The 27,718-nt window shown below is 33.0% G+C and overlaps 2 protein-coding genes across 2 annotated transcripts; one reads left to right on the top strand and one right to left on the bottom strand.

Annotated features, from left to right (window-relative positions):
• Nucleotides 1-996: 996 nt before the first annotated feature.
• On the top strand, nt 997-3,292 carry LOC120265848 (transcription factor bHLH78-like). The gene is given in 9 exon segments (XM_039273822.1): nt 997-1,595; nt 1,597-1,902; nt 1,992-2,201; nt 2,284-2,349; nt 2,445-2,513; nt 2,601-2,672; nt 2,765-2,909; nt 3,001-3,055; nt 3,155-3,292. Coding segments are annotated over 7 exon segments (1,275 nt in total). The 5' UTR covers nt 997-1,133; the 3' UTR covers nt 2,855-2,909; nt 3,001-3,055; nt 3,155-3,292.
• A 6,949-nt stretch (nt 3,293-10,241) lies between these two features.
• On the bottom strand, nt 10,242-26,206 carry LOC120265345 (kinesin-like protein KIN-12B). The gene is given in 18 exon segments (XM_039273216.1): nt 10,242-10,727; nt 15,087-15,302; nt 15,304-15,885; nt 16,000-16,152; nt 16,237-16,335; nt 16,453-17,610; nt 17,704-17,833; nt 17,926-18,075; nt 20,332-20,477; nt 20,961-21,056; nt 21,260-21,352; nt 21,433-21,486; nt 21,559-21,611; nt 21,693-21,822; nt 21,961-22,044; nt 22,137-22,274; nt 22,347-22,464; nt 26,028-26,206. Coding segments are annotated over 18 exon segments (3,885 nt in total). The 3' UTR covers nt 10,242-10,421.
• Between the last annotated feature and the right edge of the window lie 1,512 nt (nt 26,207-27,718).

The following is a 27,718-nucleotide window of genomic DNA, read 5'->3' on the forward strand; positions in this document are numbered from 1 at the left end:
TAATCTCCGCCCTTTTCTAATCTTAATTCTTTAAAGATAAATAGATAAAATAAATAACTAGGAAGGACCTAAATCAAATACTTTATAATGCCAAAAGGCACATCACCCTCTCCATTTTCCCTTTCTCCAACTTGTGTGATAAACTTATTCCAAAAATCTAAGGGGACAAATTACCTCTCTCTATCCCCTCTCTCTCTCTCTCTCTCTCTCTCTCTCTCTCTCTCTCTCTCTCTCGTCAAATCAAATTTTAAAACAATATTGAGAAATTTTTTTTACTTCAAATAAATCAATCAAATAATTTGTTTATTTTTTACCAAATTGAAAAATAAGAAACTATATTTTTTATTTAAATTATGAAAATAAACAGCAATTTCTATTTAAAAAATTATAAATATAGTTTTTTTTTCTTCTAAAAAGCATAGACAAATAACAAGTCTACACCTTTTTATTTAAGAGAGAACCGAAATGCCAACTCTTTTATAGCATACTTGTAAAATATAAAAATTACAGTGGAAAGACCTAAGAATTTATTTTAAAAATTACATTACACTAAATATGCTTGTGTTTTTTTAATGATTACTTTCTTATGAAACACCACAATCACCTTAAACACCTTTCTCATTCCCTAATTTCTCCTTTCTCTTGCAAATCTACACTTTCATGCCATCACAATAAAATCACTAAATACTACTCCTACCACTAGTACTACGTACTACTACAACAGTACAACTACAACAACAACTACAACACATACTAAGCTAATCCCCAAAACCTTGTTTCACTCTCTCTCTTACAATGGAGACAATTCCCTCTTGCGTCCAATGCCCGGCTTCTCCCTCTCCACCTATCACGCCAACACCTCTCTCTCTCTCTCTCTCTCTCCCTCCATTGATATATATAACTCTTAAAAGGTCAACACACACCTCCTCCTCCTCCTCCTCCTTCTCCTCTCTGTCCCCCACTTCTTTCTCCTCTTCATAATCTCCCTCTCTCTCCCTTTCCCTTCACTCCTTCCCTTTTCCTACTCTCTCAAAACCTCTCACCTTTTCACTTTCCATATTCCCTTCTTTTCTTCTTCTTCTTCTCTTCTTCTTCTTCTTCTTCTTCTTCTTCTTCTTTTTTCTTGTTCTTCAATGGAGAAAGATACTTTCTTTTCCATCTCAAACAAGTTAGAATTCTCATTACCACCTTCTTCTTCTGCATCATCCCCAATGAACCACCACCACCATCAACAACAACAACAACAACAACAACAACAACACCAACACTTGCCGGAGTTCCTCCACGTCAACTGGACCCATTCAGGTGACCAAAGTGCTACAAATGGTCACTTTGAATCAGCACTCAGTTCACTTGTTTCTTCTCCTACTGCCCCACCGGTGGCCGGAGAGAGTGTTGTCATTCGTGAGCTCATCGGAAGACTTGGCAGTATTTGTAGCTCCGGCGAGATCTCTCCTCCTTCCTCTCATTTCACTGGTAATCACAGTGCCGCCAATTCTTGTTATAGTACTCCTCTTAGTTCTCCTCCAAAACTCAACCTTTCAATGATGGCCGGCAACTTGATTCCTCCGGCGAGCTTGCCAGCCTTCTCCGGTGACCCTGGGATTCGCCGAGAGGGCTGCGAGGTACTCTTGTTTTAGTGGGAAGAGTAACTATAACCAGTTTTCAAGAGTTTCTCTGAGTAGCAAATCTTTGAAAGCTATGGATTCAATGCTTGAAGGTTCTCAAATGGCCGGAAAAGTTTCCAGCCCTCCAACACCGATGGAGACTGAATTTAAGACTGCTCAAGAGGTTTCTTCGATCTCCGGCGAGAGCAATTCAAGAAAAAGAAAGTCAGTGATGAAAGGCAAAGCTAAAGTGACCACCACCACCACCACCACCTCCATTGTTAATGTTTCCAAGGTTCTTCTTTTCTTCAAAGATTGAATTTTTCCCCCTTTTGAGTTGTTGAACATAATTCAAAAAGATTGAATATTTGATTGCTTTTACAGGGTGGAGAGGAAGATGAGAATGTGAATGTGAAGAGATGGAAGTCAGCAGAGGATGGAAAGCCGAAAGCCGAAGAGAATAATTCCGGTGAGGTTTCTGGTCAAAAACAAGGGAAAGATAGCAATGCGAAGCCGCCGGAGCCACCCAAAGATTATATTCATGTCAGGGCAAGAAGAGGGCAAGCTACTGATAGTCATAGTCTTGCAGAAAGAGTATGCCTTTCTTGAATTCTTATCTCATTCTATTCAATGTGTTCCTTTTAATTAACTTATATAAATCATTCAAATTAATCAGGTTCGAAGAGAGAAAATCAGTAAAAGAATGAAGTTCTTGCAAGATCTTGTTCCTGGTTGCAATAAGGTATATATATATATATATATATATTTGTGTTTGTTTATATTGTTTGAATTAATGAAGGACAAAAAGGTTTGAATTGACTGTAAAAATGTGGACAGGTGACTGGAAAAGCAGTAATGCTTGATGAAATCATAAATTATGTGCAGTCACTGCAGAGGCAAGTTGAGGTAAAGACATGGATGATTTTAATTAGGATTTTACTTTTTGAGTTCGAATTATGTGTATCTGATTCTGTTTATTCGATTATGTTTCAGTTCCTTTCTATGAAATTGGCTACAGTCAATCCCAGGCTTGAATTCAATATGGAAAATTTCATAGCCAAAGATGTAAGTGCTACAAAAATTTATATAATAAATATACTTAAATCTGTGGAGAATTCTCAATTGACTTTGTTTGTTGTTTGTCTTTGGATATCTAGACACATTCTTTGGTTCATCCATTAGAAAGCGGCGGCGGCAGCGTCGGCATTTTCGTATTCTTATCAACCACAACAAGGAACTACTCTTGAAGCATTAACAATGCAAATGCAACCACAGGATGGATTTGCCGATATTCCTCCTCAGGTAAAGATTCAAAGCTAAAATTCAGCATATCGATCTCTGTTTTTTTTTACTGACGAAGAGCTAACTTTTTTGTATTTTCATCTATAAACAGCTGGGGAATTTCTGGGAAGATGATCTGCAAAGTGTTGTTCAGAGTTTCAACAACGGTAAGCGAGTGATTTGATGATAATTTCAATGATTGATTAATACATCAAATTAGCTGGAAACTCAATACATTTTTTCTTTGATTTCTTATTCGATTTCAGGATCATTGGCAACATCTCACATGAAAATCGAGCTTTGATGGATGGAGAAAGCCGTTGTACATAAACCGATAAGTTGGTTCGAAAAAGAAGCTTTGAACTAACAACTCAATTCTTGGCAACAACTACTCAAAAAAAAAAGGAAATTCTTTTTCGGCCAAAATTTTTACAAGTATCATCATCTGTGTAAAATCTTTTTACTAATTTGCATCCAGTGGTGATATTATGCAAACACCACATGTAAGATGAGTGAGTGAATTCAGTATTGATTGTATTGTAATATGTAATACTTACTTATATTATCATTAATTAATTAATCAATCCCAATTTTCGCCTTTTTTTTTAATAGAGAAACATTTGAAAATTTTTTTGTAATAATTAGCATGCTTTTGATTTTTATATCTGCAAAACAGCTGTTGAATTGGGACCCATATGAACAACACTGATACTGATTTTTGAGCTGGTTTCAACTGGAAATGATTCCAATTTTCCACAATCCAACCAAACAATGAGGAATTTTTATTTGATTGAAACTTCAACACTTTGGTTTGGAATCCAATCTTTTGATGCTTTATTTGGTTTTAGCTCTGGTGTTCTGTTTGATTGATTCCATGAAACAATGCCAGTAAAGAGTTCAGAATGGATAGATTCCCTGAGCAGTGGGTGGTTTCCATTCCATTTTTGTCTTCAATTTAATCCAACAAATCATTTGAATATAACAATCATATTTATTTATTTATTTTTCCAGTTTTTTATAATGTTTGCATTTAAAAAATTCTGTATATTTTATTAGATATATAGAAGAATTTTATAATAAGCTATATTAACTATTTTTTCATAACAAAATATGAACAAATCATGTAGTAAGAAAAAATACACACAAGTGTAAAGTTAATACCTCAACATGCCTGCATTCTCACTCTATGCGAACTAAAGTTTAAATTTGTCTTTTCGACAGGACATAAAAATTGCATGAATGTAATATGACGATGGGAATCTTAGAATTTTGAAAGAGCTAATTTAAAATGTTTATTGTGAGCTTATAATTTTTTTTTTATAATTTTCTGATTAAAAAATTATTATTATTGTTATTATATATATATATTATTTTTAATAAAGATTCAGAAATGAATTTTTTTTAAAATATATATATATATAATAAAGAATAAAGAAAAGAAGGAAGGTTAGAAGTCATTGTCCATCTACATCTCCATTGGATCTATTCCCACTTAAATGAATTCCTATTACTGTTTTTTTATTTTATTTATTTTATTTTTTTTAATGCAGGACTGGGACCAGCATCAATGGAACTTAAAATGTTAGGTTTGTTTCACCTAAATTATTGGAAAATTATTTAAAAGATAAATTTACATTTATCAACAAAATATAGTTTTAAACAAATGAAAAAGTTATTATTGTAAAAATCGCAGTAATTACTACATCACTCTAAAACCAAGATTATCTTAATATTTAAAAATGAATATGTTGGTTTATCTCTGAATATTTGTGAAGTTGTTGCATGTATCATGTTCAATGCTAATATTTTTATTAAAAAAGGGTGTTATTCATGCAATAATAAACAATCATTTGAATATGATTTTTTTCCCAACTCCATTAGGTTTGGTTATAAATTTTTTTTAGTTATAATGCTTAAATTATATAAATTTATACAGCAAAAAATGCATAATAAATTCAACATCAAATTCAAATTTAACGATGTTATAGTCAAACAATGATGATAAAAGTTTATTGATATGCTTTTATTTGTTTGCCGTTGGTTCAATAAGTGGTCCAGCTAAATAGATTTAAATATTATTTTTTCATAGTGTTTACATTAGTTTATATCATAGAGGTTCTTGTTTTTTTTTTATTATTATTATAAAGGTGACAAGTAGGGCAATAATGGATAGACAAGTATGAAGGTATACCAATTACAGTGGTTTAACAATCCCTTAGAAGTTTACCATATAAAGCATACGGTTCCTGCAAAAAGACCTAATGAACATCAAATAAAAATTGTTATACAGTTTTTCTACAGTGCTATATAGTGTTTGCATAATACTATTATATAGTACTAAGGAAGATATCTCTAAGTTGTTCATTCACGATTCTAAGAAGATGCCACTGGGCTATCGATGATTCTTTGAGGTTATAAATTTCTTGTTTTATGAAAACTAAATTTTTTTTTACTATAGAATGAATTATTAATTTTACTCTCTAAAGTAAAACATAAGTGAGATGAATTATTAATTTTGCTCTCTAAAGTAAAAATAAGTGATTTTCGGTCTGAATTTATAATAAATTATCAAATTAATAAAGGTGTCAAAAAAAAAAATATACTCAACAGGGTTTCCTTGGAAATGTACCATTGAGGAGTTTATTTATAAGAAACAAGCAATTATTATATTATTATTATTTGGACTTTTATGTTTACACACTTGAAAAACTTTACTATTACTCATCAAAATAATATAAATATATCATTTTTTAGGGGGGAATCAAAATAATTACAAAATTCAAGATGGAATAAAAAAAACTTATACTTTATAATTTTTACCCTTCAAAAATATTTTATGTTCCTATAGTGGTCCAAATGAAAACCAATTAGGAGTGGTGAAGAATGTCCTTATTCTTGTGGGGGTTGTGAGAGTATTGTCATCTCACATTGGTCCATTAATCAAGTTGCCAAACACTGTCAACCACCACAAATATAAATAAATAAATAAATATCTATATATATATACACCTTTCTTAACCCAAATATTGCTAAGTTAACCAGCTATTATAATTTAACGAATACAAATAGATGAAATATCTCTAATAATATTCATATAAAACTTACGAACATTGATTTCATTATGTATACATATATTTTTTTTATTTTAATTTTCAGATTAAGTTATAACATATATTAACCAAACAACTATTATATTTAAACCCTAATAAAAGATATTCTGAGAATAAAATTTTTAGAACATTTGGATAAAATTTGAAAGCCGAAAAAAATAAAGTCAAAAGCGAACTTTTATTTTATAAAGTATAAAAGAGTAGGATTTTTATAAGCCAACTAAACTTCTTTCAATCTTTTAAAAATGTTTCTAATGCCCAGCAACTTTTTTATAAAATTTCATCAAAACAATGGCTAAAAATCACTTTTTCAAATTTTAATAAAATTTTAATAACAAAATATTAAAGAGTATATAGATATATAAAAAAATACTCACAAGTTTGAGTTTAAATTTTTTATACATGTAAAAAATACTCTTTAGAGATCTATCTTTTATAAAGTTCTCATACCTTACCCTGAACTAGTTTAGAGTCTATAATTACTAAAAAAATAATGCATGAAACACCATCAAAATGATAGTCACATTAACTCCCATGTGGAGAATTGAAAGTTCAATGCTCTTCAAAAGCATGGTTAAGAATTTGGTGTGCAGAGCTATTTGTCCACATTGTCATAATTTTTTTTAAATAAAATAAAAAATTCATCAATAGCCTAAACTGTTTTTAAAAAAAAGAATACACACATAAAATGTTGATAAATAACCCAAATCCAAATAATAATAATAATAATAATAATAAAAGCAAAAGAACCAGAAGCACATTCTCTGCTTGCCAAAATCTGATTAAGGTCCTTAAGGGGGAAGTGCCCCTCAAGTCACTATCCAATGTCTATTCTCTTTTGTGTCTTTATGGGCATTCATTCTATCCTCCACTAATTGAGCTTTATGAGATGCATTACAATGGATGCAAGACCAAGAGTGTCTACTTTCATCCAATGCACATCCATCCATCTATCTATCTATCTATCTATCTATCTATTTATTATTATTATTATTATTATTATTATTCAACAATATCTATCAATGTTAATTTGGATTTAGTGCATGCATCTATGCACAGCACTTCACTGTTCATGGATTTTTATGTTTTCTGTCCAACAAAACATCATTGCCATTTGTACATATGTATCTATATATTGTACTTATAAATATTTGTAGATAGATTTTCTACAGTGAACATACATACATACCCCACAAAATACTTCAATTTGGTATATTTTAAACAAATATGATTCTTTACTAAAGTGCAGCAACTATTACCTATGTCTGCAGCATTGAAATCTATTTAAAAAAAAAATCCCTATTAAATTGAATTTTTTTTTTTGTATATATAAATATATATACATTAATCACCCTTACAACAAAATAAAAACGTGTAGTTCATTTTCTTCCTAAAATAAAAAGTTAATAATTCAACTTCAACGGAATACACATAAAATTTCTCCATAAAAACCCCGTAACTTTAGGTTTTCTCTTTGGTACATTTATAAATATACAAAATAAACATATACAGTGAAAATATTTGCAATTGCATGGACATCCCAATTAAAGCCATCCGTGCCTTTGTTCATTTTATACTGACATGTACTCATGAATAATGTCTCACATGTTTGGGCCATCAGAATACACAAACAGTTTAAAAGATCAAAATAAACAAATCTATAATAATTCAATGGTAAAAACAAACATGCTTTTAACTGAGGATTCAAAATGAATAATCATCCCAAACTTCAAAATGAAACCTCTAAAAGACAAAAGAAGATTGTTCCTAATGCAGCTGTAGTTAAAAATCCATAAAGAATAAAGGGAAGCAAAAAAGTTAGAAAAAAAGAAGGTGACTCAAAGATTGAAGTTTGAAAGAAGAGGGGGAGACAAAAGTAAGTACAGAGAGCAGTGTAGTGGTGGGGGGAGGGGATAAAGGGCAGAGGGGGTTTTTCTTCTTCCCCTCATTTACTAAGTTGTCTGGGAGCTGGTCGAAGGTTGTATTCATGGCAGAGAGGACATGGCCCCAAACTAGGGTTTTGTGGTCTCATTTGAGATGATGATGATGATGATGATAAGGCCAAGTGAATGTAGGTGTAGGTGGTGTGTCTGCATTAGGTTTTCCCTTTCAGCAGGAGAAGTGGGTCATTTGCTCCCTGGTCCACTTCTAACTTGAAAGCTTTGCTATATTAATAGATCCTGGGCCCGGGCTCCAGAAAGCCCTAGGGCCCGTTCTAAATAATTTCAAAGTTCGTATTTTATTATATAACTCAATCCTAGCTTGCTAGACTATGTAACTCCTAACATTAACTTAATTCATATTTTCTATTCTTAATATATAGCTACATGTATAGGCACTGAACTTAATTTGCTATAGATGGTTATCCAATGATAATGGTTAAAGTACCAGCCAAAAAACTTGTTCCCATAAAGATCATGCTTTTAAGTTCAAAAAGTGAGAGAGAGAGAGAGACAAGATCTATCAAGTTGTAAGCATGGTTGCTAAAATCACTCGAAAACAATCATTGACAAAGGTAACAATAAACTCTCCATGTATGGCAATTGGCAAGACTCATGCTTATAAATAAACTAAAATATTTATACATATAATTTTAAAAATAATATATATATATATTAATATTCTCAATATAACCCTTTCTTACTAATTAGAATAACCAGTGAACTCATGTTGATAAAGATAAATTAAAGTTAATAAATAAACGCTTGATAATAAATGTAGCAAAAGATGAATAATAAAACAGATTGTTATATAAAACAAATAACACAACCAAAAATGTGCTTCAAATTGACAAAAGCAGAATCCAAGTAAAATTTCAATGTATCCATAAAATTTAATTAGAATCCTAAAACCATTTATTTCTTTCCACTATTCAAAAAAGTTGGAAAAGAATATCTACTCATTGATTTCCCTAATTTAGGGAGGCCGAAGTCAAAATATCAAATCCTACTAGAACAAATATATATACACCATCCCATTTTAGTCCAAAATGACCCTACTTTATAATTTTGACAAGCTCTGGTAGATAGATATTTCGGGTATCAGGAAAAAAAAAATGCACAAATTTAATTTTAAAATTACTAGAAGTTTAAAAAATGGCACATAATTTCTTTGCCGAGCTAGAAACAAGCCCGGAGCATTAAAAGCAAACCCAACATGCAGCCACACCAACTTAGCATGCACAAGAAGCAAGAAACAAGGAGTAAATCAAGGCAGCATCCAGCAAAAGCAATTGCATCCACAAGTGGACCCATCCATACTAGCAAATGTCAGACAACACTATAGAACCACAAAGATTTGCAAAATATACTGTTGCTCTTAACATTGACACTTCCTACTACTCCTGTGACTACTACAAACAAAAGCATTTCAAAGATACTCTTGCTATACTGTCCTTCATACAATTGAACATCATACGAACCTAAACGTCTTTTCATTCTCCCTTTGGTTACCCTCAAGATCAAAGAACAAATAGATATTTCCTGGCTAATAAAAAACACAAAAGGGTATTTGTCACTATAGAGTATAGATACTTCACATCACAATGTCTCTGATTTCTTTTCATGTTCAGTGGATCATTAGGATTCATTCTCAAGCCACAGGACTGCATAAATCCTTCTCAACCAGCTGGACTCTGGGGCAAAAGCCCCATATCACTCTCCACCAATCAACTTGCATGCTTCAATCGTTGCACATACAGAATAGAGTGTGGATAAAACCTGGATGTTTTTGTGGCCACAGTAATTGGATAGAAAACAACAACTCAAGCACAAAGACTCCTAACAACAGTAACATGTTCTCCTATACTTAATGCGCTGGATATTTGCACATCCTAATCAGACAGCTTAGCAAGTGTTTTTGCAGATTTAAGTCAATTCTTGCATGAAATCGCAAAAGCTAGATCACAAGAATCAGTTTGTCTGCTGGTATAATTTGTACATGTAGAGAAGGCAGCAGGTGTTTATAATAAGATGTGAAAGAGATCAGAATCATAAAAGATTGTGTTTGAAGCTACCTACCTACACAAACTGATTGCTGGGAAATTAAGTCAGCAGTGTTTTCTGTGACTTTTTTGCTTGTTGCGATCTCATGAACCAACAAGACCTGGATTCAGACAATCAAACAAACAGGAGACACGTCAGAAATGGCAAAAATATATTCTTAGAGAAACAAGATTTTTCATCTGAAATACTAAATTTGCTGTTATGGCGACAAATAAAAAGAATGGCACAAATTGTCCAGATTCCAGAACCTCCTGATGGCACAAGGCATACATGGGTTTGAAAAGAATTTGGTAGAACAGAATAGATGGTGCTCACAGAGTGAGGATCATCCCTGATTAACAACATAATTCGGCACTGATTAAAGTCTACGAGAAAATTTTAATGATACATACAGAGTGTTGATTGGTATTTTTCTTCTTTTAGATATTGCAGCGATCGTAATCAGAGTACCATGAGTAAGGCTCCGTTCCTTTAGAGAATTCATTATCAACTCCTTCACAGAAAGGCTCAAATTCTTCCCTCCATCTTTGATCAGTGGGGCTCTCGCCTCTATCAAATTTTGCAACATCAGCTTCAACCAGTTGAGGCTGCATAGCTTCTTTTGGTAACCGAGATTCTACCACAAACTGATTTAATAAGAGTATCTGTCGATCATAATTCTTCTTCAACATCTCTATCTCTTGATAAGCCTTCTCAGTCTCTTGCTCTGCCATCAGAGATCGCTTCTGCAGAAAATAAACATAGGTTTAAATTACAGATTTTAAAATCGAAATATAATTTAGTATACTCATTATATTATAACAGATACACCCATTAGTTTCCTTCATAAATTCTCTCAAGCTATCTTGTGCCAAATGCTAAATTATTATATTAAGTTTCATAGTAGTGAAACGAAGTGGATCAGATTAAGTCAGCTTGAGCAACGATAATCAATAAATCGTCATATCACTGCAGAATTTGAAGGATAACAAAGTTTTCTTACTAAAATAGAGGTATCTGCCATGATTGTCTGATTGATTATCAAACATTGAACATAGAGAAAGTATCAAGAGTTCAGAAAAAATAAGAATTAATTGATCTACAAGCATTTTAAATTTCACATCAATCAACTAATCAGTTAATAATTTGAAAGTTGACAAAATGGTAATCCCAAAGTTTGTCCCCCCCCCTGGTCTTACAACTAACCTAGGCTCCACCCTTTCTCCCAGCCATATTTGTGGGGTGGGTAAGATAAAAACATTTCCGAAAATTATATCAATGAGAACTGTGTTATTGAGATCATTCAAGGATGGAGAAAACGGTAATAGAGATTGTATTGAACTTAAACATGTGATTGCAATCAAGCTAATGGATCCAGTAATGGAAATAGTGTAATGTGTGATAGTGGTTGTAGTAGTTTCATTTAACTCATACTACCTCCTGAATATTATTAGTTAGGGCATGCATGATGTGAATTGTCTAGTGGACGTTGAACTTATCAATAACATACATCTGTGAATTTCACTTTATCAGCACCTATTGACCTTACCTAACTAAAATGGGACAAAGAGACTCCTTAATTTAACAAGAAACTCATCTAAAACAACAAAAAAGTTCAAAGGATTGAAGTTAGGGAATCACAACTGTTACATGTCAAGCCTCATGATGAGACCATCCTTTGCCAGATGCTTATTAACATGGGTATGGTATACAATATTTTTTATTTCATAATAGTGGTTCTGGGATAATTGATTTTGCATAGCACATAGCAATAAAATCTGAATATTGGGCTAGAAAAATACCACATATACAACCATATTTGCCGGCATCAACATTTTTCTTAAAACTGAAATGACACAATCATTTTCAGTGTCATCTTGATTTAGTGAAATAAACAGTGAAAACATGCCAATCAAAAAGACCTACAGCAAAGGAATCCAACCCAATTCTCTTTTTGCAACTTTTCTCAGGTGCAGTGCACTTGGCATAACGACAAGTCTCCTCTCCAGGCATTAAGCATGGCAGACACCCCACAAAAATGGCATTTTTGCTCAAGTGATGAGCTTGAGGCATAGCAAGCCCACAAACCAACTAGACTTATCAACACATTATTTCTCTCATTCTCTGGCAGTATTTATTAAGATTCAAAGCTTGTATAAATTAGTAATTATGGGATAATAGTAGCTTTAAAAAATCCACCCTATCTATCAACCTTTTAAGGGATTCTCACCAACTGGACTTACACTGGAATGTTTAACATTTATACAGAAACTTAAAATGACAATTGTGAGTACAGCCCAGCATCCTTTAATCCTTATTTTAGGATAAGTACAGATCTACATTTGTCAATACAACATAATTTCCAGTCCTTTAGTTTGTCACCAGGTTTTATTCCTCTCGTACAGGTTAACTAATTGAGTATGAACTCCAGAGAAAATTGAAACCATCTACTTCATTCAAGTTCACATGAATGTTTGCATCAGAATATCATAATGGTGAACAGTACCTAATCATAGTGAGTACTTTTTTCAACCAACTAAGAAAATAGCAGGCTTGATTCTCCTAGCCTTATGTCAAATTTGATCAACCATTATACTGAAACAAGTTTTTGGACACTAGTCTAGACATACACGTAATTATACCAATTCAAGAAAATCAAATTACAACTTCTGATTTCGTTTTCTTGTTACAAGTTTTCCAAAATTGATCATTTCTAACTGTGTATCGCCTTGTAAATGATTATAAACATAACAATACATCATTGTTGAATAACAGAATCTCCCTAGCATGCATCACTGCTTTCATTTTTAGACCTAAAATAAGTTTGACTTTGAAAGAAGACTGATGATGCAATACAATTTTTTATAACTTGAAGATCAAAACAATTTGATAAGGTAGAATAGTGTAGCAGCTGGGGGAATTACAGAATCTCCCTAGCATGCAATACAATAGTGTAGACATTCACGTAATTATACCAATTCAAGAAAATCAAATTACAACTTCTGATTTCGTTTTCTTGTTACAAGTTTTCCAAAATTGATCATTTCTAACTGTGCATCGCCTTGTAAATGATTATAAACATAACAATACATCATTGTTGAATAACAGAATCTCCCTAGCATGCATCACTGCTTTCATTTTTAGACCTAAAATAAGTTTGACTTTGAAAGAAGACTGATGATGCAATACATTTTTTTATAACTTGAAGATCAAAACAATTTGATAAGGTAGAATAGTGTAGCAGCTGGGGGAATACTTAGAAAACTTAAGACAGTGAGAAGGAAATAAGAAAAACTACCGCATGATGACAGATTTGGCACTGAACATCTTCTAAATGTGAAAATATGGGGAAAAGTTCTAGGTTAAATTCACAAAATTATATTATTATCTATTTAAAACTAATGGCTTAATCATGAACTTGTGACTATCAATGTGTCAGTTTTTTATTTTTTGACAGAATCAATGTGCCAGTTCTACTAGCATGAACTCGTAAAGCATAAGCTCATAAGAACAAGGCAGTGTAAATAAAAGCGTTAGGCACTCTTAAAGCGCTAAGACTTTTTATTGTCCGAGGCAAGAAGGCGCCACAAAAGGCAGCTCATGCCCAAGCAAAGTAAAGCACTAGTTAATAAATAACTTATATATATATATATATATAATTTTTGGAATAATTGAAGTCAAGCAAAGTAAAGTATTAAGTTAAACAAAGCATAACATAAAAGTAAAAAAAATTTTAGACGTCTAGAACTACTTAAGTTTTCAAAGTGCAAACTCTATCTTCACAAGTCATCTAATTTTGCAATATCATCATCCTCATCATCTAAACTAGCTTCAACTCCATCACTAGATTTAGAGTGCGACTTTTGCAGCCTCTTCAATTTTCCCTCATTAATTATTTAATCCCTTAATTTACACATTATTTTTTAAAAAATAGCAACTGTACACTTAATTCACCTAGTTTTTCTCCCTTAAATTTATTTCATTCCTTATTAGTAATTGTGTTTTTTTTTTAAAATCACCTAATTTTTCTCCCCTAAATTTATTTCCTTCCTTATTAGTAAGTGTGCCTTTTTAAATCCCAAATAAAACTAATTAAAAGCATCAAATTCATGGCTGATAGCAAAAAAAAAATCTTAAAAAAAAGACAGTCGCGCTTTTTCTATGCCTGGCATTTGGCAAAAAACACTCAGCTAAGCTAAGCTCGCCTCATTGAAGGCACCTCGCCCTTGGTTTCATCTCGTTTGGCTTGAATGCCAAGACAAGCGCTTTCTCGCTTTTAATAACAATGCTCTCAACAAGGATATGAAAGTTTCAAAAACCTCTTAACACTGCAAAGTTGGCATAAGCCACTTTACAATTCCCACTTAAGTGCTAATTGAGGCGAAATATCCTACTATGTCATTCTGCCGACCCTCCAAGGAGGAAAAACTTTATTAGAAACTATGAATGTATTTTCTTTTCCTGACTATAAAGAAGCAAGTGATACAGTGGATGGAGGTATTAAATCAGAACAAATAAGTTTTGCAAAACAGGCCAACGATGTAATTGTTGGTTAAATACAATTAGCATCAAGGGACAATAACAATAGGAACAACCACTTTTAGATATTGCTCTCAAAAATGTAGATCAACAATTAAGATAATTCCGAGTCAAAGCTAATCGGGTATTCTAGTTACTGTATCACAAACTTGCACAAACAAAACAGTTGATGAGTTCAACAAATGAACCAAAACAAACAACGCACAGCTGTTCATATTCAAGGAACATAATGAGTCATGCATTACAAGAAAAATAACAAAAGAAACTTATTAAAAAAATGTGAGAAACTCAAATATTAATTTATGCTAAAACATCATCATCATTTACAAATTATGTTTCCATTGTGTCAAATTTCAACTTTTTGAGGTATACTTTTTTTATTTTATTCATTTAAACAACCATTATGTTAAAACACAACATGAAATTATGTATATGGTTAATTGAAAGTGCAAACAATATAAGCATGATTTATTGAAAGAGACACATGCATGCATACGATTTGCATATCTGAAATGCAGCAGTAACTTTAAACCATGCAGGCAAGCAGATCAACTTCGAACATATACCTGAGCAATTGCAGCAGCTTCCTCTGCTTCTTTGAGGCGCACAAGAAGTTCTCCAGCAGCTTGCACAGCTTCAGCAGTATCTCTGAGTTGTGCTTGAAGCCCCTTGTTCTCATCCCTCCAGTACCTCCTCTCCTTTTCTCTCTCGGCCTTCAATGTTGATATTTCGGCAGCAAGGGAGTCTATAAACTTGGATTCAGCACCTCTGACGCCTGCTTTTCGCTGCTGCTCTCTTCACATCTGCTATGCCATCACTGATCTTTCGATGCCTGGCTAGTAAAGCAATATGCTTCTCCTGAAGCTCTGCATACTGTTCAAGAATCCGAGCATGGCCTTGCATTGCTGTCTGTAAGGCCTCCTTAAGCTCCTCGGCACATTTCTTCTCAGAATCAAGTTCCAGCTTCCTCTTTTCAGCAAGGGATCGACTAGTTTCAAGTTCAATTCTAAGCTCTTCAGAAAGAGAAATCCATTTACTCTCTGCTTCCAACCAGAGAAGTCTCTCCTGCTCAATTTTCTCATTCACATTTTCTTCAGGCAACTCAGATATTGTATTAAGGGGGGCAGAAATTGGTTCAATTGAATGCATCAGGTGAAGTAATGGACTAAACTTTCGATTTGATGCAGAAGAAGAATCAATATAATATTGTAACTGTGTCCTTAGATCTTGAATTTCTTCCATCAAAACATCCCTCTCACCCATATCAAAGAAGTTCCTGTAGCCATCTAGTTCTTTCTGAACTCTTTTCAACTCGATATTTACTCGTAGGACTTCAGGATGATTGTCATATTTTTCCTTGAGAAGCTGTAATTAACAAATTAAAAATGTTATCAAGATAGTAATTCATTAAGTTCACATATCAAAACTAAACTATATAAGCTGAAAGGAAACAACACTAGCTAACAGAATCTGAAAGACCTTGTGCTCATTTGTGAGGGAAATGACCTCTTCCTCCCTGAATTCTTCAATTGGAATAATACCATCCATAAGCCCTTCAAGACGAGAAATTTTATCCTCACGTATCTGTTCAATAATTGCATTGCACTCACGTTCATGCTTGTACTGTTGGACCTGCAAATCAAAAATGAAGTGAGAATAGTAAGATGCAAAGAATAGATTTAAACACTTGAAAATTAAGAAGATAAAATCCCCCACCAAACGATTGAGCTGCATTATTTCAGTTGCTTGCTTTGCACATTGATCTTCAATTGCCATTTCCCGCCTGATTGCTCCAGCTAAGACCTTCTTAACTGCCTGTATAATCGAAGGAGAACCATTCAATAGAATATACAGATATTCGCATACAAAGATTCTTTAACAAGATAAATGATGATACAATAAAGAAAATAAAAAACAAGATGTGAAGCTTACTTTAGGAACTTGTTTCTTGGGTTTGTCAGACGAGTTAGATCCCTCAATAGGTACCAACTGCAGATCCACGCCAGCAATGATATCTTTATCTTCAAGTGGAGGCATTTTGTTCTTGCAAAAATCACATATAAATGAGGCTGAATCTTCTGCCATTTCTAATTCTGGGGAAGATGTTTGTATGCCAATACTAGTTGTTTTAATGGGGGTGACTGCCATCGAAAATCTAAATGATGATCGCCTAAGAGGTGAACTATGCTGATGGCTATCAATTATTTGAAGACCTCGATGCAGACTGGCTTCCAGGTGTTCAGTAGATGAAATGGAATTTTTTGTTTGTGGAACAATTAAATCACTCACAAGCTTATGATTCAAAGATCCTGCGAAAGATAAGTTTAGAGCTTCACAATCAGAGTTAACATTTTGCAGTATATGTTTCTGAGATGCTGATGTTGACAATGATGTCCTAAGGCTTTTCCTGCTGCAACTCTCAACTCTAGGTGATATACTCAAAGAAGGTGGCTGGAGAACTGAGGAAGTTTCATATGGCACAATACTGAGACTTGATGCTGATGCAGATTGAGAAGATGCGATAGTGCCCATAGCATCTTTATGATCTCCAGAAACTGTACAATCAGGAGGTTCATATGTCTTTTCTTCCAGAGGTCCTGAACTAAGCAAGTTGCAGTATGGTGTGACCAATGTCTTCTCCGCATCAATCCCAACAGCAGGATCATCATCCAGTGTTTTAATACTTTTGCATTCTTCCAATTCCACAAAATCATGTTTTTCAGCATGGACTTCCATAGACTCACAGGCTTGATCACTGACAAAATCAGACCCAGATATTTGCATGGGCTCTGCATCCCCAAGAACCAGGTGATGCTTTGAACATGAACTCACCTCCTTTAAATTCTCTAGCTGACCTAAGGGTTGGCCTTCATCAGGAGTTGGCAGCGCACCTGTCTCCATACAAGGTTTTTCAACATCTTCATCATTGATTTCCATCTCTTCATCACTGTCATCTTTCACAACAGGTAATGCTGACCGATTAAGGCTCATCCTTAAAAGATTCAAGCTTCTCCGTGCATTCCATCCAGTTGAGTAGCTTCCATTATTTTCTGCTGATGTTCCATTAGACTTCATTCGAAGAAGTTCATCCTGATGAAAACAGCCCAATTCTTTATGCATATTACACTGCAGAGCCATAGTACAAGAACAAACTTGGAATTATGATGAACACATGAACACTACCTTTAGCTGGCGTATCTGCTCCCGTAAGACATTAACATCATCCTGCGTTATTTCATTCACAACCGCCTGATTCTGTATTGCTTTTGCACCTTGAGCAAACCTCAAGGTACTGAACGTTTCACTCTTACAACTGCATTTCCAAAACAACAAAAGAAACAAAGAAAAATCAGCATTTAGAGAAATAAACAGAGATGAAAAAGGCAATATCTTCTCAAGATTCACCTTTGTGATGGCGAAATAGCGCATATCATTGCTAGTTTTGCATTACCACCAAGAGATTCCTGTAACAAGAATGTCAATTTGGAATCTCTGTATGGAATATGCCTTTGTTTTCCAGATTGTGAAACTTCAGCAAGTATATTAATCAAGTTCCTGCAACTCCAAATTAACAGCTGTCAGCATATACTCAAAATGATAGTCCAGCATATATAATTGAAGTAGTGAACATGGCCAACTTATATATTTAGAAACAAAATCAAGATTAAATAGAACTAAAGAAGCATAAATATCTTGAAAACTGGAATCTGATATTGAGAAATCGAAAACCAATAGAATAGAGAAATTGTGAGATTAGATACAAACTTTTCTATCAACCAAAATTCAATATCACTTGAGCATCTCAGATAAATGCATGATGACCAAATCCATATTATAAGGACTGCTTTATAATTGGTTTGAAAAATACAAGAAGCTAATACTAGCAAAACTCCTAGTTCCAAGAAATATGAAATTACGGATAATAAATTAAGGATTGTTGGCTTTATTCTAAGTTACCAGCTTAAGAAATACAAATCTACTACCAAGCGATCATGTTATAACTGAACTTGAGTTTAACTGGTTATAAATATAGTTTTTAACTGGTTATAATGATTGTTTATAACTGCTTGACATGATATGATCAGCGAAACAAACAGATTCATGATGATTAAGCATCTTCTGAATAAACAAAACTAGCATAACAAGGTTGTCAGTTAAAAAGATGAGCTCTAAATAGTACTTTCAACACTCTCATAAGGATTTGCTGCATAAAAAAGGGTAGTGGTGCCAATATCGGAGAATAAGACACTAAGGACGTGTGTTTTGAAACTAGTTTTTAAAATTTTATTATTTTTTTCTTATTTTTATTATCTAATCTCACACCTTCTTATTTTTTTTTAATTTCCAATGAACCTTTTTGTTTGAAATGTTTTAGAAAACAAACTAAAGAAATCAACAGCATTTGTTAAGAGTAAATCAACAATGTTTTTTCATAAACAACAAACCATAAAAAATTTGCATTGTATAGCTTTATGGTCTGAAAGGAAATTTGTTAAGAAACAATTTTTTTATATGTAAGTTTGGTGACTTGTATAAGTAACTATTATCTTATATACATCCCTTTTTTTTCAGTTTTATAGGTATTCATATGCAATTTTTCATATATATTTCATATAATTTTATATTGATAATACACATGCACAAAGAAAAATGAGGGAAAATAATAGTCTTGTTGAATAACATAATTAAATTAATTATTAATCTAACATGAAAAAATTTAAGATTCTACATGTTAGGTATAAGGATAAAATTGTATGTAACCTTACTCAAAATAAAATTTTCAAAACTAAAATTCTATTAATTAGAACTACAATAAATAAGCAGTAAATCCCCAGGAGTTTGAATGCTGCCAGTACCAGAGTTTTGGAAAGCTGAAAATCTTTCAAAAAATTACTGTTTGTTAACTCTCTCTAAAAATTGAAAAGGACAATGCTTTGTTATAACTATTTTTTATAACTGGTACAAAAAATCGTTTGTCTAAGTGGTCCATTTTTATGGACAACAAGATGGAAAAAGAAGGCTGAGACAAACAAGGTATGATTCTTGCTCAAATTAAAATTGTATATAATCTTGCTCAAAATAAAATTTTCAAAACTAAAATTCTATTAATTAGAACTACAATAAATAAGCAGTAAATCCCCAGGAGTTTGAATGCTGCCAGTTCCAGAGTTTTGAAAAGCTGAAAATCTTTCAAAAAATTACTGTTTGTTAACTCTCTAAAAACTGAAAAGGACATGCTTTGTTATAACTATTTTTTATAACAGGTACAAAAAAATCGTTTGTCCAAGTGTTCCATTTTTATGGACAACAAAGTTGGAAAAAGAGGGCTGAGACAAACAAGCCCTAATCCTGTTCTAAATTAGATGAAACAAGGTATAATTCTTGATCACCAAACACTCTGGCATAATCCATTACATTGTAAACTTAAAAATAATGAAAGGATGCTAAACTACAAGCTATTGCGTTGTGTACAAACAAAATCTATTGTCTAAGGAGCTATGAAATCTTTATATAAGTATACTGCATCAAAACAAAGTTTGTATTGTTGGCAGATTAAGTTTTAAACAAACACTGATAGAATGCAAAATTACATCAAAAGTTCATGACAAGTATAACCACAACACTCCTCAGTTATAAACCAGTAAGTTCATCAAATTCACACCATGAGCATAACATGGTGTTATAAAACTGAAAGAAAAACTTAAAATCCAATAAAATTTTAATCATTTGACACTTTCAAAATTTGGATAGGAAATAAAAATGCCCCGTGGGATATTTTATCAAGCATCAACCCTAAAGATTTAGTCATACCCAAGCTGTGAGAGGGATCGATTAATATTTCCAGCTTCCTTTAGCCGTTCCCCTGCTGCACCAGTAAGCTTTTGTCTTTCTGAACCAGCCAAATCAACAAGGTTGATTCTACTGGTTCTTAAGCTGCTTAGGCCATCAGCGATGGACTACAAGATAAATTCATAATCAGACAACATTAAACTCCCAAATATAACCATATATCTTTACAACAAAAAGAAAAGGCGGAGGGATGTCATTGAAAAGAAAAGGAGAAGAGTTCTTGAACAAATATCCTTCAATCCTTTCAAAGCATAAATAAACATAAAGCGGCAGAAAAGCAAGTTACAATGGTGGCCATACATAGGAAGCCTTTATACATGAATGAAATAACAAGATATTTCATTTCAAATATCCACTGGATATAAAAAATAATTTTTATATATCCTGCATATTAATTATTTTCTCTTAGACATAGTCTAACTCTAATATAGTTTTCCTCATTTAGATGGGAATGAACCGACACTCCATGAAAATATTCACCTATGTACCACTAAAAGCATCAACTGAAATTCCATCATAAATAAGAAAGAAGCATCAAGGAATCTGCAACAAACTGCAACTTCCTTCTGGGACAAATAATCAGAAAGTACCTTCAAACGAGATTCTACAACACATGTAAAAACACAATGGGAACGCGAACTCTCTGCATTTATACTAGTTGCACCTGTTCTCCGATTTGCCAATCCCTGAAAAATAATAGAGAGACTGTAAATGAATCATGTCTGAATTACATAAAATAATTTCATATCTATCTTATCATAAAAGCCCATAAATTCTTTTTTAAAAATTCTCTTTCTTCAGAAAATCAATGACAAGTTATTGATGTCAAAATGCATTCCCTTCCACAGGTTTAAAATAATGCAGATTCACATCAGCCAGACAAACTCACCTTCATCAACAAGTGAAGTACATCTTTCGTTGAACAGACATACTCCTCTGTCAGATAGTCAACATAAACACCAGTTCTAACATCTTCTCTGATCTGAGAGTGTATCAACAGAGTAAATAAAAAACAAACTATAGAAGCTAGAATAAGTAAAAAGCATTGACTTGTGTTGTAACCTGAAGATTTTTTTGATTTGGGTCCAATAAATCAGTGATTTGCTCATTGTAAATCTGTAGAACAGAAAGCATTAAAAACCTGAAATCAGATCACACAAAGTCAAAAATAGAACCTGCCACACTCACCTCCAAGAAAGAACAGCGACATTGATAATTCAACTGCTTATCAGAGTGCTTCACTTTGCTCCTACAAAATAGTAACATAGAGCATGAGTAGAAATACAAACTAACAAGGCTGACAAAAGCTAAAACATTTCAACCCACTTCATTAATACGAGTAAAGAGCCTCTCGAAGACACGGGGCGTTAAGCCCCGTTCCTTGCCCACTGACTCATCCTCTGACAAGGCACTTGGAGGTCCCCACATGGTGTACGTCTTTCCACTGCCAGTCTGTTCATCGACAGGTCAAAATTGAAACACAATTTATAAACATCTGATAAAATAATAATAATAATAATAATAATAATAATAATAAACTACAAAACACAAGAAAAGGACTACATTCTAAAATCATGGAAGCTGAATCACCTGTCCATAAGCGAATATGGAACTATTGAACCCAGCCAAACAGTTCTCTACCAACGGAAGCCCCACGAGATGAAATATGTCTTGCTGTTCCAAATTCAACAAGGAATTAAGAAAACCTAAAAAGAACAGCTAACAGATTGCTTAAATGATAAAATCAAACCAAAATCACAATTCACCTGCGTGGACACAGTATCAGCCACAGAATCAAAAGTGAAAATGTGATCAAGAATCGACACTGAATTAGATGAAATCTTCTGCACAATCTGATCCCCTTCTTCCTCCTCCTTATTCACCGGCCTCATCCGCACAACCACCTGTCCAGAAAAACACACCCGAAAATCAAACACTAATCAACAAGACAACCTCGATTCAAGATTAAACCATACCTGAACACCAGAATCCGTGGAAAGCGACGTCGGGACGCCATTTTCGGGAAGGGTTTCCAAGCTAAGTTTACGCTTCAGGGGGTTGGAAGGCGGGGGTCGAGGGGAGGGGGCTTCGGTTCTTGGCCGTTAGTGGCTTGGAGGAGGGGAGCGGAAGGGTGAGGAGGCGTCGGATGGGACGGCACCGGGGATGGGATCAACGTTTTCCTTGGGGATCCGTGGAGGGCGATGCTTGTGGCCGGAGGACGGGGCAAGGGTTTCGGTTGGCGTAGACCTAGCGCCGCGATTTGAGAGCGTTTTCATGGCGATCGAGCCCGGGAAAGGAAGAGATGGAGCTTGAGAAACCCTAGAGAGGGAGAGAAATGGAGATCGAGATCGAAGCGAGAGAGTGAGAGATTGTTGTAGCCGTTGGGGGAAGAGGGGGATGAGATTTGAAATCGATGAGGGTATTAAAGTCATTTCGCTTTCTAGACGGATCATTTGCACTTATAAGGGCAATTTAGTAATTTAGAGTCAAATTTAGTGACGTGGCGGATTTCAATTGGGTTTCGTTTGTTGGTGGGTGTAACGAGGGGTTGGGGTCATGCGTGAAATGTTTGAATTTTCGGGTCGGGTTCGTAGTCAAGATCTGGTGGTGCTTAACTGGGTTTGGATAGTGAACATATAAGAACTGGCATTTTTTTTTTAATCTTTTTCTTTTTTATAAAAAAAATTGCATATATACAAAGTTGTCAAACCCGGACCGATCTGACCGGTTTAACCGGAAAAATCGAGAACCGCCATGTGGCTACTAGGGATATACTCCCATCGAACCGGGTATTAAAAAAATCCCGGTGTTAACCCGTGACCAGGGACGGTTCAACTAGAAACCAGTTGACCCGGCTAGATCAATCGAATCATAATGTTTAATTTTTTTACAATATTTAATAATTTATTATTATTTTCTTATTAGACAATAAATAGAATTATAATATATATATATATATATATCATAAATATACCAACAAAAATTAACATTTAAAAATAAAATCTATTAATGTGTTAGGTAAATACTCTCTAAAAATTTAATTTATTAAGAAAAATAAAACAATAAATTAGTGTAATTTTTATTATAAAAAAATATAAAATTAAAAGTATTCTAATTAAATAAAAAAATATAAGAAAAATTTAAAAACAAAATAAAAACTCAATTGAGATATAAGAATTAATGAATTAAATTTCTTTATCTATTTTTAACAAAATCAACCAATAAACAAATAAATAAATAAATAACACCGAGAGAAGTTCGATAATTATATAATTAATATATTAAATTTGTAAATATTTAAAAAATGTAAAAATAAATCACATAATTAGAAAACTCTAAGGTCATTTATCAATTTAAATATCAAATTTGAGTAGGTATTTATATTATAATTATGGGTTTAATATTATATTTGCTCATTATTAATTATTATAATATTTTCTATATTTAATTATTGACCTCGATTCAACCATGTTTCGACCCGGTCGAACCCATTGACCCCTAACCCCTGGGCTTAGCCGGATCATTGCCCTAGTCGGGTCTGACAACCTTGCATATATATATGTATATATATATATATATATACCCCAAGAATACATATATTTTGTATGAAGCCCCTATAATTGAATTGTATGCATACTCCGACAAAACTCACATTTTTGCTTATAAATAACTATTATGACTATATGTCATTAAAGTCGCTAATTGAGGTGAGTAAAATATCTAAAATGTTTATTTATATTTTATCACCCTTGACAACTAAAATAGTGTTTGTTTTGTTGTATTTGGTGTAACTCCAAATACTTACAGAATAAAATCCCTTGTTTGTTTTAAGGGATTCAATTTTGAATTTGACCAAGCTAATCCTTTAATTGGCTGGAAATGGAGGATTTGGTTTTATGGTCAAATCGGTTGTAAAATGAAATCCAAGATTTAGAAAGACATCATGAGGAATTTTCAAGTTTCACAAGGAGGATAACTTTTATCTTTTAGATCCACGTTACGTTTTTTCTCCGCCTATAGCTCTTATTTTCTTTTATAATTGCTTGATAATGTTTCAAATATCCTAATAATGTTTTAAAGTATAAACATCCAAACCATACTTCATTTACTGAATGATATGTTTATTGCATTGAAATCTTTGCAAAGTGTTTGTGTTTAATTTGACCATATTTTCTTTGCATTTCTGGATATTCTGTGCTATGCATGCAAGAACGTTTTCATAATATTTTAGCGATGGTGGTGAATTTAGTATACATCAATGGTAAATCCAAAATTTGTTACACTTAATTCTTCACTCAATGACTCAATGACCAGTTTGTTCTCATTTGCATCACTAAAAATTTGTCATATCAGATTGCAAAGAGCCACTCTTGGGAATGAATAAAAGACAATTACATAAATGTTCTCAATTTTGTGTAGGGCTATTGTATTGGTCTTTAATGAGTATAGATGCTATTGGCTAAGGTTTTTTTGTTGATCATCATTACTTCGGTTTTTAGGTTATTCTGTTGAGAAAGATGATTTCATATTTCATTGAATTTGAATGCTGGGTTTGTTTAAATAATTTTTTTCATTAGCAAACAAAGGATTTTTTTAATATTGATTACATATATTAAACAAATTTTAAAATTTAAAAGTTTAAGACACCATGAAATATGAACTATACCTCTCACAAGCAACATTTTTAGTTGTGATCTATGCTATATTATTATTGGTGCAAACCAAGAGACGTAGAATTTGTAGAGAACTTTCACTTGAAAAGGTAGAAATAAGAGAGAAATATTTATCTAGATTGATAAATGGAAATGATCCCACTAGTATCAATATAGTTTTCATGAACAAGTCTACTTTTTTTTTAACTTGTGCTCAATATTACGTGGGAAAAAGGCTTCTTTGCGATATTTTACACATGAGTGTAAAAGAGCAATAGTGAATGTTCTTGCACACTATAGGGCACAATTAGCGCAACTGCGTTATTGTGCATAATTTCTTGAGATTTGGTGAGACTGATATATAGTAGATGTTTCAATCATGTGTTATTTGCAATCTGTTAATTGCAACATGAATATGTGCGGCCACCAAGCACACAAACACATTCATATGTAGTGGCAAGGAGCACTCTATATCCTTACTTCAAGATAATGTTATGTTAGTTTTGAAATAATTGTATTTTGTAAACATTAATTCTAATATATAATACTCTATGTTAAGATTGTGTTGGTGCACTAGATGGGACACATTCACACTTATGTTCCAGCATCTGAAGTAGCAGCATTTCAAAGAAGAAAATCTTAACTAACAATTATCTCCAATGAAAAATAGTGTGATAATATAACCACAATTTGAATACACTTACTAGGAAAAAAACGTAAACCACAATTTAAACTACCATTATCGCTAGCGCCAGACATGTGAAGGGTGTGTTTGGTTCACCAAAGTGGGGATTGAAGTGGCTAAAGTGGGATTTGATGTGATAGATTCAACCGTTTGGTTTGCCAAAGTGGGGACTGAAGTAGGAAGTGGGACTTCCAAAACCCTCCCCACTTCAGCTATTTCACTTCATCCAAAATAAGGCCGAAGTGGGACTTCAGTGAAATTCATTAACACTACTTCAGTCCCATTTTCACCATGTGATATCACATGGGTGACATGTAGACACCACTTCCCCAAGCCCTTTCCGCGATGAATTAGGTTTCCTTGTAGATATCGCCTCCTTTGGACTTCCAAGCTTCTCTTTAGTGAGATCTTGCTCTGTGATGGTGGTCTCCTCAATGCAATGTCTTCTCCCTCTCACATCATCATCTCCTTTTCTTGTTGGCATCAAGCCAAAGTGCATTTTGGTAAGATTTCCCCCCTTTTGTCTCGTCGACTCATCGACATGGTGTGTGATGTGCATGTTGTTTCTTCAAGATTTCCCCCTTTGATTTGATGTAATTTTTCATGCCATCTTTGCTATTTTCTTCATGGTCTCGAGGGTTTCTTGAAGGTTTTTTTAGGGTATTTTTAATTTGGGTTTTCTCCTAGCTTGTGTTGTGATTTTCTAATTTTAATATGTGTTGTTTGTAGTGGGTTTAGATCTTAATTCTTACTTGTCAACCTTCTTCATTACTTTGGGTTTTGATCTATTTAATCATTTCCTGTGTCATTCATCACATTTTTTGCATGATTTGGTTCTCATAAGTGTGATTCTGAGGTGGTCTTCTTTCTCATTACAGTCTCTTGGCTTTGATTTTGGGGTTGTAACATTTTTAATTATTTTTTCTCCCCTAATTGTTGAGTCTAGATTTGTACTTTAATGGGTTTTAATTTTCATGTTGAATCCATAATGTTGTTTTACTGTTGATGTTCTTCTTTTGGTTTTGATCTATGTTGTTGGTATTACTTCAGTTGTATACTTTATGGATTCTACCATTGCTTAGGTTATCATGTTATTATAGAAATATTATGTTCTTATTATGTACACTTACTCTATGATTATGTTTTTAATGCATTTATTGGTCTTATGTGATGATAGGATTGCAATATTCTTCATGTGGTTTACCTTAATACTTTAATAATTGCTTAGGTTCTAAATTTGGTTATAGCATTATTGTGTTCTATTTTTTTTTTCATTCCTTATATTTAGTTTTGTTTTAACTATGTGTTTGTGCTATTTCTATGGTGGATCTGAAATTCTATTTATGCATGCATGATATGCAGTTACTCTGTTTTTATCTTTTTTCCTAATGTTGATGATTAAATGTTGTATGATCATAGTATATTTATTTTCTTTCTATTGTATTCTTTATGGATTCTACTATTGCTGAGGTTATCATGTTATTATAGAAATGCTATATTCTTACTATGTTCACTTACTTTATGTTTATGTTTTTAATGCATGCATAGTTCTTATGTCATGATATGATTGTCATATTCTTCATGTGGTTTATTTTATTAGTTTATTAATTGCTTAGGTTCTAAATTTGATTATAGCATTGTTGTGTTCTACTTTTTTCATTCCTTATTTTTAGGTTTGTTTTAACCATGTGTTCGTGAGATTCCGATGGTGGATATGAAATTCTATTTATGCATGCATGATGTGCAGTCTCTTTTTTTGTCTTTTTCCTAATGTTGGTGATTAATTGGTGTATGATCATAGTATATTTATTTTCTTTATGTTGTATACTTTATGGATTCTACCATTGCTTGGGTTATCATGTTATTATAGCAATATTATGTTCTTGTTATGTACACTTACTTTATGTTTATGATTTTAATGCATTCATTGGTCTTATGTGATGATATGATTGCCATATTCTTCATGTGGTTTATTTTAATACTTTATTTATTGCTTAGATTCTAAATTTTA

Source organism: Dioscorea cayenensis, chromosome 7 (genome assembly GCF_009730915.1).
Source record: "Dioscorea cayenensis subsp. rotundata cultivar TDr96_F1 chromosome 7, TDr96_F1_v2_PseudoChromosome.rev07_lg8_w22 25.fasta, whole genome shotgun sequence".
Classification (NCBI taxonomy): domain Eukaryota; kingdom Viridiplantae; phylum Streptophyta; class Magnoliopsida; order Dioscoreales; family Dioscoreaceae; genus Dioscorea; species Dioscorea cayenensis.